The sequence below is a fragment of the Corylus avellana genome, chromosome ca6, assembly GCF_901000735.1.
Source record: "Corylus avellana chromosome ca6, CavTom2PMs-1.0".
NCBI classification, from domain to species: Eukaryota; Viridiplantae; Streptophyta; class Magnoliopsida; order Fagales; family Betulaceae; genus Corylus; species Corylus avellana.
Window position 1 is genome coordinate 7649892 of NC_081546.1, and position 11546 is coordinate 7661437.

Consider the following 11546-nt stretch of genomic DNA (forward strand, 5'->3'; position numbering starts at 1 on the left):
TTTTCTACTCGTCATAATCAAAAGTAACAATGATTTAACAAATTTCCAACGAACCAAATTAGATATGTTTGTAATTTCAACCATTCACATTCTCTTCTCTAGCTTATTTAAGTCAACGTTGTCAAAAAAAACAAATGTGTAAACTATAAAGGGTTCCCATTAATGGACCTCCCGACCTCCAATAAAAATAAATAAATACAAGTACAAGATCGGTAGCTTCATTCTATGAAGTTCCAATGATGAGTTATTTGTTGTCTAAATTTTCAGTAATTTAAACAATTATCGTGAAAAGATATGTTATCTAACATTTTCTTAGCATAAAAATAAAATTAATAAAGATAAACTGAGCATGCCACGTCAGCTGGAAATGAAAAAAAAAAAAAAAATCTCAATTTCACCTCCTGAATTTTCAATTTGATGCAATATACTTTCTCCATCCGATTTTAAACGTTAAAAGTGATAAAATAACCTTTATATCACTAGATTTTTTTATAAAATTTTAAATTTACCCTTAATATTAAATTTTTTTTTAAAAAAAATAAAAATAAAAATCAAAGAGTAATTTGGTCTTTTTAGTCATTTCGGCTGAATTTGACAGAGGGAGATCAATTGAATCAAATTGAAAGTTTAGGGGGTTAAATTGAGAGTTTTTGAAATTTGGGGTTTCTAAAAACGCATGGTAGTTCAGGAGTTTAAAGTTAAGTTTCTAAAAAAAAAAAAATCTCATAATATAATAATGGGAATGTTATAGTGCAATAATTAAAAATATCATTTTTAACCGATAAAAGTTTTAGGTGGCAAGAGGCTACAAGCCCCATCCATAGTTGCTATGGCCCCACCCACTGATCGGGCCTGTGGCCTCTTGCCACCTAGGACTTTTATGGACAAAAAATGGTCTTTTTATCCCTAGCATATAATATTGAAAAATGCTTGACTTCATTAAAAAGTTCATCTTTTGGCTATTTTAATCTTAGGTAGCATGACCCATTTTTCAAAAATCTATTAATTTATTATTTAAAATCTATTAATTTTAAAATGAGTGATGCCATATAGGATTAAAATGACCAAAAGATGACATTTTTAATAAAGCCAAGCATTTTTCTATAATATTATTCAACAGCCAGCTGATTTCACAACGTGCAACGACTTCAAAGAGGAAGGCCAAGTAAAGTTTGTCATGAGCTCGGCTGCTGGATTGTAGGATTGTTTTGCAAGGAAGCAACCTAGCTATAAAGATCACTCCAATCACTATCGATCGAACTCCATTTGACTTGGATTCTTCTCCGTTGTGAAGGGGTTGGTCCAAGCACGAGATCCCCTCCGTCCCTGCACCCAATTTCACACAATCAAAGCTTACGAGAGAGAGAGTGTAAAAGTCTCCCCCAAGTCATCCTTGGCATGCCCCACTCTCTCCTTCTGTTCACCTCCATGAGTTTAATTTTGGCTATGCGGCACTTCTACTTAGAATTACCTTTGAAACTTCCTGCTCTTTCACAGGAAGCTCACGATGAAGCCCCCTCGCTCGCGGGAGCCATGGAGGTTTTTTATATGTATGCCGTAAACATTCTGTTTGATAATTCAAAAGAAAAAAACAACAACATAGCAAATGCTTTCAAGCTTTTTTCGACACTACTACCACTCAGAAATGGCTGCTGGCAACAATTATAGAGTACCCTCGGATTTTCATGAGAGAGATCAGTTTGCCGAGCACTCCATTTTGGAGCTTCCGGCCGATCAGTACTTGATGTTCGATGACTGCTGGGTGGAGGAGGATCCGCCGTCTGATGCTTCTGGGTCTGTTCAGAATCCTGTTTATCAAGCAAATGAAGTCGTCGAGTCTGGTGGGAGTCGCAGCAGCCACCCTGATGGGTCTAGTAGAAGTAAGCAAAATCATTCATAACCAATATTTCTTTTCTTCTTCTTCTTGTTTTTTTTGTTCTTCCCATGAATGAATTTTTTATACAAAACCCACCAATTATGCAGAAAACACTGTACACTCATCTCTAAGCACTTTACAAGAATCAACCAGCAAATCTTTTCTTGTATATGCCCCCAGCCACCACAAACTTCTTCATACCCTCCAATAGCCCATGATCTAACTTAATTCCCATTTGACTTGCAAAACTATTTTCTCTTCTCTAAGAATCTGATGTTTGTCATGCCTAGCTAATATTGTTTCTTTGCTTCCAAACAATTTAAACATTAATATTACTCTCTAGTCATTGAATAGCATCTCTCTCTCTCTCTCTCTCTCTCTCTCTGTGTCTGAATGTTTAAATCTTGCAGCGAGAGAGCGTGAGAATGACAACGAGAGAAGGGAAGTGAGAGAAAGAGTTGCGTTTAGAACAATATCAGAGGTTGAAGTTCTGGACGACGGGTTCAAGTGGAGGAAGTATGGGAAGAAAATGGTCAAGAACAGCGCAAATCCCAGGTAATTAATATATAGCTACAATATTAACAAAATTCATGATTTTATAATTCCAAAAATGTATATATATACCATAACGACCATATTATATATATATATACATGTGATTACAGAAACTACTACAGATGTTCCGTTGACGGATGCCCTGTGAAGAAAAGAGTTGAGAGAGATAACGAGGATCCAAGGTGTGTGATTACAACATACGAAGGCGTCCATAACCACCAGAGCTCTTTCTAGTTCTTCTTCTTCATCGTAAGTGCATCGCACTAGAGCCTGCTGCTGCTGCACACTGTAATGTACTACATGGTACAACAACTCCGGTACTAGATTTAGTAGACAAGTAATGCTATTATTTTACGTCTATTTCACGACGTTGACGTGATAGTTTCGATCGATTTCTAGACTAATTCTTCTTAAAAGAAAATGCCAAGAATCGATTGAGATTGTTTTATCATATTGTATGGTGATGATTGTAAAATAATTAAGAGCATGATTTCTAACGTTATATAGTATCCTTGCGATCCTTGTAGTTATAAGGTGTTTTGTCAATGTCAGGACAAGTGATGTGGACATGGTTTGTACCATGATCTTCTGCTCATGTACATTGAAGATAATAAATTATTATATGCAGAGTTTCTACTTATATAGTCTCAATTTCTTTTTCTAAACCTAAAAATACATATATCTATTTATTTATTTAATTTGAACCGACATTAGCTTAAATTCAGTTAAAGCGAGTAGACCCAATCAAATTGGTGCTGCTATATTAATTACAAGGCATTTGTTTTGTTTTCTTTTGTTAAGCATGAAGAAAATTGGATCAAACTATCCTCTTAGCTAGGTTTCTAGAATTTCTAGCTAGAAAATTCTATTATTTGGAAAATTAGATTTGTTCAAATCCTAATTATTCTTGTTTTTAAATTAAACGTTCAGCTATTTATTACATCTACAATTTCTAGATATGGTAAAATAAAAAAATAAAAAACTTAATTATCATGTTCATCCAAAGATAAATACATCAAAGATTTTAATTTTTCACTTGATATATATGATACTATATATGATTCATCCCAAATATTGTGTGACTAAGGAGAATTGAGCCTACTGCATGTCCATGGATTACATTTACAAGGTTTAAGCCAAGATAACTAATTAAAAAAAGGAAAATCATTTTTCTCGGTCTTTTATTAATTAATTTCAATATAAAAAAATGTTTCCCTTAATTCTTGACTCCTATATAAAGAGCAGATGCGGAAAAAACCCGGCAAGCGGAGATACAAATTTATTATATTATACAAGTAACGCTATATATAGTCTATTTTTTTACTCTTACTTTTTCACCCTTATAAGTTAAAATTACCTGTAAATGTAAAAAAGTAAATATTAAGGTCAGTAGATATTTTGTTTGCGAGATATTTTTGTGTATGTTTTGGTCGGAGGGTAGGTTAGTTAATCGGACGGCCGCTGTTTTTTTGGTTCGATTATAATAAAACTAGCTTCGATGATAACGACGTCCAAACCTGGATCACCTGAGTCCTAACAGATCCGATATCCAATCGGAGAATTTAAAAGTCAAATCAACTATTCTTAACATTACTCGGGAATTACAGCCTGCCACAAAGATAAGACTACGTGGGGTTGAAATCAGAGAGCCAGAGAGAGAGAGAGATGGTTGGGCTTATGCAGGTACCCTACGACGCCACAGTGAGGCTGATGCTATCTACACTGGAGCGCAATTTGCTACCAGACGCTGTGATACGGAAGCTCACACGGCTGCTGCTGGCCGGCCGGCTTCGCTCCGGTTACAAGCCGTCTTCCGAACTCCAGCTGTCCGACCTCCTCCAATTCGTACTTTGTAATCCTCTCTCTTTCTCCGTCAGGCTCTAAATCAGCCTTTTTGTTTACTGTTTTTGGGCTGTTGAATTTGCAAGTTAAAACTTTCCTAATTCTGCTTGCAGCTCTAAGGGAGATGCCCATAGCCATCAAGACTGACGAGCCGAAGGCTCAACATTACGAGCTCCCAACCTCTTTCTTCAAGCTCGTCCTTGGAAAGAATCTTAAATACAGGTAACTTCCTTCGCCGAAATCTGGAATTCATCATTTGGATAACAATTACCTGGATCTTGAGTTTTACTGTGTGGGTTTTGTAATTGAAGATTGTTAATTTCATGGGTATTCAAAATATATAACATATTTATTGAAGGATTTTTTTAGTCAAAAGCTCTTGATTCTACTTTTGCAGTGTATAAAGCTGATGGGGTCTTTGTGCAGTTGTTGTTACTTCTCTGACAAGTCTAATACCCTAGAGGACGCTGAAGTAGCAATGTTGGAGCTTTACTGTGAGAGGTCACAGTTAAAAGATGGTCACTCTGTTCTTGATATTGGATGTGGCTGGGGGTCACTCTCTTTATACATTGCACAGAAGTATAGTAACTGCAAGGTTACAGGGATTTGCAATTCAACAACCCAGAAAGCACATATTGATCAGCGGTGTAGGTATGCTACTCTACCCATTTGCCTTATGATTATGTTAAAGAGAGAAAGAAAGAAAGAAAGAAAGAAAGACGATGAGAATATAGAAAAAGACTACTATATATCTATGAATCAATTAAAACTGATTGTGTTGGACAGATATAATAGGAAAATAGCATCAGGGAAATTATAACATGATTAATAGTAGATCATCAGGATATTAACATGTGACATAAACCAATGAGACAAGATATCCTGAGAATTCTGACAAATTCAGATGCTTACTTTAATTGTTTTGTGTTTAGACCAGGTTGATTTATATGGTATTTTTTATTATGATTAGTTGGCAAACTACATGCTATAGTAATTATCTAAACCACTCCTTTGACTATTTTCTGTAGGGATCTTCAGCTGCAGAATGTAGAGATCATTGTTTCAGATATTAGCACATTCGAAATGGAAGCATCCTATGATCGATTATTTTCCATCGAAATGTTTGAGGTCAGTTTGTTTTAAAGCCATGCCATAGACATGATGTTTACTGTTAAGAAATGGTTCAAGATTTAGCTTTGCTCTTTGACACAGCATATGAAGAACTATAAGGATCTTCTAAAGAAGATATCCAAGTGGATGAAACAGGATAGCCTTCTCTTTGTTCACCATTTCTGCCACAAAGCATTTGCCTACCACTTTGAGGTAAGTTGATTTTATTTGTAGGACTTTGGACAGCAATTGGACTACATTGCCACTTCTAGTTTTGGCATTGCTTAAGATACCAGTATGTAACGGTTAATGATACTCTCTGGCTACTTCTTGGGTAGGACATAAATGATGATGACTGGATTACTAGATTCTTCTTTACTGGAGGTACAATGCCTTCAGCAAATCTGCTTCTATATTTTCAGGTGAGCTCTGTATACTTCGTCCCTCAAACTTGTGATATTTTTCCTGTATTCTCATTTCCCTCTCTTCAGAAAGGCCCATAAATTGTACTGTAGTTTATGACTCAATAGATCTAGGCTATTACATAAGGTCAATAGGGCAGTTACATGATCATATTAAAACCAAAAGATAAGTTAAGAGTTAGTTTCACTTGTGAATGGCTTCTTGGCAATGGTTTATATGCAGGATGATGTTTCAGTTGTTAATCATTGGCTTGTGAATGGGAAGCATTACGCACAGACAAGGTAAGGGTGAACATTCAGTAATTCTAACTTTGCTATTGATGTGATATGATAGCAAGGGTGCTTCGTTAAGAATCATTAAGCACTTCGATACGTGTGATAAAGGTTTTGAAAAGTGTCTTGATTTTAATTTGAAAAAGTATTTTGACGTGATATAAAAGTGATAGGTCTTTTTTTTTTAGAAGGGTCCACATTTGAAAGTGTCTTGCGTTTTGAATTATTTGTTAAATGGTTTTGAGAAAAAAATGCTTTTTTGTTTTTGAAAATAAAAGCGTATTTAAAACCCTTACCAAACAAGGCCCAACAGAAAATTTGAGCTCTAATATCAATTGCTCCCCTACTGATTTGTATACCTGTTAATCCCAATACCCTAAGAACAAAAAAAATGAGAACACTTTATTTTGCAGTGAAGAGTGGCTGAAAAGAATGGACCAGAAGTCTGCTTCCATCAAGCCAATTATGGAGTCAACCTACGGCAAGGATTCTGCTGTCAAGTGGACTGTCTACTGGAGAACATTCTTCATTGCTGTCGCAGAACTCTTTAATTACAATGATGGAGAAGAATGGATGGTTGCACATTTCTTATTCAAAAAGAAATAAAAAGCCAAAGCCAAAGCTTCTTCCCAATGAGGCTGCATGCAATTACTGCCATAATATTGGCAGCTGTTTCATGTGTGAATGCATTTTAGCTAGTGCGCAAGTTTGGCATCCGAAGGAATAAAAAATGTAGCCACTCATATTATTCTAATTAACAATTAAGTTGTTTTAAGTGGAAACCAATTTACTAAGTTCTGCATAACAAGGATGTTTCAAACCACAACATTGAACCTTTTTTTTTTCTTTCCCTGAGCCACAACATTAAACAACTCAATGTCGAATGAAGGGCCTCATTAACAAATACAAACCAGTTTTCTATAGCAGAAACCAATGGTCCTCATATTGATTTGCCTTGACAATCACCCTTGATAAACCCTAGATTCCAACTCTTCTTTCATCTCTACAACCATAAGCTTGTTGATTTGCCTGGACAAAAAAAATATCACTACTATTAGCAGTTGAGTATTATTGCAGTTTGAATATATGAATGAATTAATAAATTATAATCTTAAGAAACAAAAATTGCTCTCGAGTTGGTGATGTTCTCAGATATAAGAACATGAGAAAGTGTTCACACTTTGTTTAAATGGAGTTAATGTGATAATATCCTCTGCTAGACAGTAAGATTATAACCAGAGTGCACAAGTTTTGCAACACAACTTGAGGTCTTTTCCTAAGGGGAACACAGACATGGAGCTCCAATTGGGTCATAAAAGATGACAAATGACAGAAGGCACAAGAAGTGAAGCAAAAGAGTAATGATGCAAGGAGGACTACTCCTTAAAGTCCTCCCAATTGTGATGTAGCATTTAAAATCACCAATAGATGATTAAAATTCAATAATGATCATCTCAAATTCAATAATTATTTTAAAAGTCATGTTACATTTGGGAGGACTCTAGTCCTTTTTATATCATTACTCGAAGCAGAAATGTAGCTCCAAGTGCCAAACATGCTACTTCAAGTGTATAAAACCGCAGTGGGAAAGACACCCATTGAGCCTACAACTAGAATTTAAAATCCTACAGAAGCAACGCTGGCATCTGCTAACACAACTAGAAGTTGCAATTTTCTGAACTAGCTAAGCATGGCCTATTATGATATAATACGTATTATGCTCAAGTATATACATGTTGGATTCAGCGGCTCAAGCTACACCAATCTAATGGCTAAGTTTCAAAAAATTTGGCTGAATAGTGATTTAACCTCTATCATGTGAAAAGATCCTATACACTGGACACCACACATGAACCAAATTCATCAGAAGAAGTTGATTAAAATCTTTGAAAGAAGTGCATGACAGGATAAGGGTTCGAATGAAGTCCAATTAAAATTTATCCTAGAAAGTACAATTAGCAGATACCTTTCTAGTAAACCATGAAAGGAAATTCTATTGCCATCGACAGTTGCAGCCCACTTCTTGATGGTTAGAATCGAAGGGGTCTCCCATCATTCATCAAGTCCCACATATCCAACCAAAAGCTAGTTCCCCAACATTAGCTATTAATTGTATGCCACAAGCATATGCATCATAAGAAGAGGTCTAATAAATAGTATGATGCACCAAAAGCTAGGATTATCAAAGATGGGGTTTTTTCAATGAAACACAAGGATGTTGGTGATAATGATAATACCTTTAATGTAAGATCCAGTTGGTCCTCTGGGGCACCCTAGAAAAGCAGGCTCTGCATTGCTACAACCCACTACAGTCAGGAATATATCACAGAAAGCAAAACCCCAAAGGAAAACCGAAATCAAGTGAAATAAGAGGGCATCAAGCACCCCCAAAGGATTTATATAAAAATGCATGCGCTAAAGATGAAATCATAGTGCCTGTTTTTGTTGTACGCATGACATAAAATCATTGTTCCAGGTAATAACATTGTTTTCTGATACTTCAAATCTCTTATCCATACTTCTGACCCTTTAAAATCCTTTTACCATCCACCTCAATTACCACTATTTCCCGGTCCCTCATTCTTCTTCAATACCAGGTAAACAAAGTATATGCCATTGAAACACAAATTTTATAGTTAAAGAACTCTTGGCAGTCCATTTGATCAAATACACTTCAAAGAAACCAAATCTCCGAGTGCCAAAGTGCTAACCAGTATACACAACTAAAGCAACAATGTAATCCATATATATATTTTCATTTGGATGAATAGGTAAATCGATCTCCCAATAATTACCTTTAATTTTGTTATTCTCCGAGTGTAATGAAAGTAAGAACTTATATTACTGAGGAACGCCAGAAGCTGCACCATCAACTGGGTTTCCGGAATCATCTTGAATGGTTGGATCGACAACAGCCTCTGCTTCCAAGAATCGACTCAGATGCTTATCATCCAAATGTTCCTGGCAACAAAATCGTTGAAGAGAGGAAGAGAATTGCATATTCAGATGAATATAGAACCATTAAAATTTGTGCCTTCATTATTATTAAGAGCTAGAAACACCAAAGTATATAGAATTTTACATAAAATGGGAAATTTTATAGAAAAAGGAAAATGGTGTTTAGAAGAAGAAGAATCAAGGAACATACAGAAAGGCAAGCTCTGTATTTTTGCCACTCTGAAACACATTCCACTTTCTCCCACTGCCCCTTCACGAACTTCTCTGAATACCATCTGTACATAGAATTTTGTTGAAGAAAAAACTTGCTTAGAAAGAGAGGCTTAAGAAGGGTCTAAGCGGAATCAGTTAAAAAAAGAAAAAACCCTTTTGCCCTGGAGACCCAAAACTCAGAAAACAAAAATGGAAAGTTTTGGTACCTGTTGAAGCAGTTGTTGTAGGCAGCTCGGAGATGGGCACAAGGGGACGTTGACGAATCTCTCTTAAGCCCCATTCTGGGAGCCTTCTGTTTACAATTGCATTTTCAGGGAGCCTTCTGTTTTCAACTATTTCTGTGTTTCTGATCACACCAAGACGGATTTTGCCCAATCGGAAGAAAAGGGAGATTGCTGCCGAAACTCGTCGCCTGTGCGCTACAGTTTTCCAGATGTAGGGTTTTCCTGTCCAACGTTTCGTTCCGTACCGAAACGCATGGAGTCCTGCTCAGCCGTGCGTCAGACATAATTTTTTTTTTTAGTTAAATTTCTTTAAGTTAATATTTAGTTTTTAATACCCCAAAACTTTTTTTTGTTTTTTTTAATATTAAACAAAAATCTAGGGGTCGAAGGTTAATTATTTAAAGATGGTATCACCCAAAAGGGATTTGATTATCCTAAATTTAGTACTAATCTCAAATTTGATGCTAATACCTTCAATTTGATGCTAATATTTCAAATTTAAATTCTCTATTAATATCTCTTTTCTTTAATTTTAAAAAAGAAAAAAAAAAAAAAAAAAAAAGATAAATTGTCTGATGCTTGGCTGTCTCATGGCAGCCGGAAATCTCTATTCAAACGCATGAGGAAGAGTTCTGTATATCAGACACCGGAATTGTTTGGAACTTTTGTAGTAATTTTTGGGTGCAAAGGATCTGTGGCCGTTGGATTGTAGTCGTTTTAAGAAATGATAATAAGATTATAGGTTAATTATAATTCACACATATCATTTAACGGATTACACCTTTTAATCTTAATACGCTAATTTCGTGTTAAATTTGTGAATCATGTAAAAAATTGTCAATCTTAAATATTATGTGTCATGTTCAAATTGTGTCAGCATATCAGTATAAAATTATATAGATAATTTCTAACATAATCTATTTATTTAAATTGATCAAATTTTTTAGCTTTAACTCGCTAATTTTATGCCGAATTTGGGATTCATGTAAAAAATTGTTGGTTCAAGTAATTTTGTGCTGAATTTGAGATGCACAAAAATGTCCGATCGGAGACATCAACAGATATTAAGCCAATATATGCCTCTGTTGACTTGATTTCTACATAGCTTTCCTCACACTTTTTTTTTTTTTTTTAAGCAAAAAATGGTAGGTTGAAAAAATTAATTGTGGATATTTTACTTGGGTGTGACTATAATAACACATACCTGCTGAGAACCATATAGGAGGAGCCTATACGGTAAAAACTGCAGACACTCCCTCAAGTTCAACTAAATCATAGCCTGACCTAACTCCACCAGATCATCTATGAGAATTCAAAACAACTAACTTTTCTTTCTATTTGATTTAGATAGAAGTAGTAGGGCTATAAAAAAAAACCAAATTGTCGAGGAACATATTAAATATAAATTTAGACATTTGTATAAGCTCTGTTCCACTTGTATAATACTCCTAGCCTAGGAGTTGGGCCCTTCGGAATGGGATGTTATCCATGGGCCCCCGATTTGTCTACTAAATCTACAACTATGTTTCTTTCAAAACTCGATCTTTTATTAAGAGCCTTTGCTCAACTAGAAAAGGATTCCATTTTAAATAAAACGAAAAATATTTATTTTATTGTCAAAATTTAAAATTGATATATTTAATCGTGTATATAAAATTATTATTAATACGTTTTTTTTTCCTTTCTAAATAAAAAATTTAAATAATGCTATATATCACACACATTCTACGCATATCTATAAAGCTAATGTGGCAGAGTTTAATAGCTATTGGTATTGATTAATATTTTTCACGGCAGTTATTAGTACTTGTTTATTTTATCAATATGATATTTCTATTTTATATTTTGATATTCTTTGAAATATCAGTAAATGTAGCCTATATCTTGTACAATATATTTCATTCTTATTGGGAGAAATTACATACTCTCTCTTGAGATTTTTATAAAATTATGTCGCGTTCTTCATTTGTTTTGAATTATACATTAATCTTTCTTAAATTAAATATGTTAAACGCTAATTCATCCTTAAGGCATTAACATTCATCAAATTAATGAACTAACAAAAGCATTTGC

The 11546-nt window shown here is 34.7% G+C and overlaps 2 protein-coding genes and 1 long non-coding RNA gene across 3 annotated transcripts; 2 read left to right on the forward strand and 1 right to left on the reverse strand.

Moving 5' to 3' along the window:
* The first annotated feature begins 1494 nt into the window (after positions 1-1494).
* LOC132185737 (probable WRKY transcription factor 50) lies at positions 1495-2933 on the forward strand. The gene is made up of 3 exons (XM_059599514.1): positions 1495-1880; positions 2287-2431; positions 2542-2933. Exons 1-3 carry the CDS (start codon positions 1607-1609, stop codon positions 2663-2665), a joined length of 543 nt encoding a protein of 180 aa, XP_059455497.1. The 5' UTR covers positions 1495-1606; the 3' UTR covers positions 2666-2933.
* A 1143-nt stretch (positions 2934-4076) lies between these two features.
* Positions 4077-6860, forward strand: LOC132183744 ((S)-coclaurine N-methyltransferase-like; the record flags this gene model as incomplete). Its single annotated transcript, XM_059597156.1, is given in 8 exon segments — positions 4077-4283; positions 4387-4495; positions 4700-4924; positions 5302-5401; positions 5486-5596; positions 5722-5805; positions 6029-6087; positions 6492-6860. Coding segments are annotated over 8 exon segments (1068 nt in total). The 3' UTR covers positions 6685-6860.
* A 100-nt stretch (positions 6861-6960) lies between these two features.
* On the reverse strand, positions 6961-8911 carry LOC132183748 (uncharacterized). The gene is made up of 4 exons (XR_009440511.1): positions 8874-8911; positions 8316-8374; positions 8045-8181; positions 6961-7107 (listed from the first exon to the last, which is right to left on the reverse strand). It is a non-coding gene; the product is annotated as an uncharacterized LOC132183748 (long non-coding RNA).
* Positions 8912-11546: the final 2635 nt, after the last annotated feature.